Source organism: Gossypium raimondii, chromosome 11 (genome assembly GCF_025698545.1).
Source record: "Gossypium raimondii isolate GPD5lz chromosome 11, ASM2569854v1, whole genome shotgun sequence".
Lineage (NCBI taxonomy): Eukaryota > Viridiplantae > Streptophyta > Magnoliopsida > Malvales > Malvaceae > Gossypium > Gossypium raimondii.
The window spans coordinates 11,800,096-11,801,965 of record NC_068575.1 but is presented as its reverse complement, the minus strand read 5'-3'; the positions used below and the strand labels follow the sequence as shown (position 1 = coordinate 11,801,965).

The 1,870-nt window shown below is 39.4% G+C and overlaps 1 protein-coding gene across 1 annotated transcript; it reads left to right on the top strand.

Annotated features, from left to right (window-relative positions):
- Positions 1 to 364: 364 nt before the first annotated feature.
- Positions 365 to 1,483, top strand: LOC105804637 (phosphoenolpyruvate carboxylase kinase 1). The gene is made up of 2 exons (XM_012637329.2): positions 365 to 1,245; positions 1,368 to 1,483. The coding sequence occupies exons 1-2, from the start codon at positions 465 to 467 to the stop codon at positions 1,412 to 1,414; spliced, it is 828 nt and encodes a 275-aa protein (XP_012492783.1). The 5' UTR covers positions 365 to 464; the 3' UTR covers positions 1,415 to 1,483.
- The last annotated feature ends 387 nt before the right edge of the window (positions 1,484 to 1,870 follow it).

The following is a 1,870-nucleotide window of genomic DNA, read 5'->3' as shown; positions in this document are numbered from 1 at the left end:
TAAAATAAATAATTGTTTCTAGATTCTGTTAAAATAGTTTTTGCTTCACTCCCCCTTCTACCAATAAAATAGTTGTCTTATAGAATATTTAAACAAAATTCAAACATATGCCTGTTAAAAACCAAATATTTGGTCTTTCTCTTCACTAAGTCAAGTTGTATTTCCCCCCTTTTTATAGCTTATTTTTTGGGGTTCAAGTATAAAATTTTAGAATTATATGTTATAAAATACAATATTTTTAGGGGAATTGCTATTCAGTCCTTAAACAAACGTGTTGTGTCTTAACTGCTTTTCCTCCTAACCCACCGAATATTCCTCTCTTCTATTCCGTTCCTTTCTCTCTATAAATCCCCCCGTCCCCCTTCTTAACTCCCTAAACCAAATCAAGAAAAAGAAAGAAAAGAAAAGTCCCCCCTTAAAAATCGACCAAAACAGAAAACCCAGATCATAAAAAGCTCCCTAAAATGTTGAGTGAAACATTGAAGAACAAGTACCAATTATGTGAAGAGATCGGAAGAGGGCGGTTTGGGGTTATCTCTCGAGTGTTTTGCCCTTCAACCCAATCCTCCTTCGCCTGTAAATCCATCGACAAACGCCTCCTTTCCGACCCCACCGATCGAGAATGTCTGGAGAACGAACCCAAAATCATGACCCTTTTGTCTCCTCACTCCAACATCGTTCAAATCTACGACATGTTTGAATCCGATGATACCCTTCAACTCATCATCGATCTCTGCCAGCCTTTTACCCTCTACGACAAGATTCTGGAACCCGATATGTCTGAACCTAAAGCCGCGGCTTACATGCAACAGCTTATGTTGGGTTTGGCTCATTGTCACAGGTTTGGGATCGTTCATAGAGATATTAAACCTGATAACATTTTTTTCGACTTCAGAGGTAATTTGAAGATTGGGGATTTCGGGTCTTCCACATGGTTAGGGGAAGTTGGGACCGCCGATGGGTTGGTGGGTACGCCTTATTATGTAGCGCCGGAAGTTGTGATGGGTAGGGCTTACAATGAGAAGGCTGATGTGTGGAGTGCGGGTGTGGTTTTGTACGTTATGTTAGCCGGTGTTCCACCGTTTTACGGTGAAACGGCGGAGGAGATTTTCGAGGCTGTTCTGAGAGGGAATTTAAGGTTTCCATCTAGGATTTTCAGGTCAGTCTCTGCTGAGGTTAAGGACTTGTTGAGGAAGATGATTTGCAGAGATGTTTCCAGGAGATGGTCTGCTGAACAAGTCCTGAGTAAGTTCTTTTATTTTCTCTCTTCATTTTAATCTCTTTGTTTGGGGCTTTTTACATATTGAAATCAATTGGCAATTTGGGTTGATCTTGGTTTATTGAAATTTGCTTGTTATGAAATGCAGGGCACCCATGGATCTTGAATGGAGGGGAAACAATTTCAATGGACTGATTTAATCAAAGCATTGGAAAGAGCATAAATAAGAGCTTATTAGGAACACCCCTCGCCCCTTCCCTCCCCAAAAAAAAAAAAAAAAAAGAAAAAGAAGAGAGCTTATCAATGTAAATATTAGGCACTGTCTGCATATCAAGAATCCCCATAAGAAGGGTCCCCCAAGTAATCATCTCTACAAAGCAAAAGTCAAAATCAAGCAAAGCTTCCCGTTTTGCAAGGCCATGGAAGTTATACACAAGAGAGCAGAGTTTCATCACATGGGGGGGTCCAAACCAACCACCATGATCAACCTACCAGTCTTTATTAATATCTTTTTTGGTTTTTTGTTTTTGTTTTTGGTTAATGTTTTTAAGAACTAAGCATATAGAGTGTACATAGATAAAAACAGTAAGTTGAGACTCCACCTCCTGTACTTGTGTTTTTTTATTAATGAAAGTACGAAGGAAGTGAGAA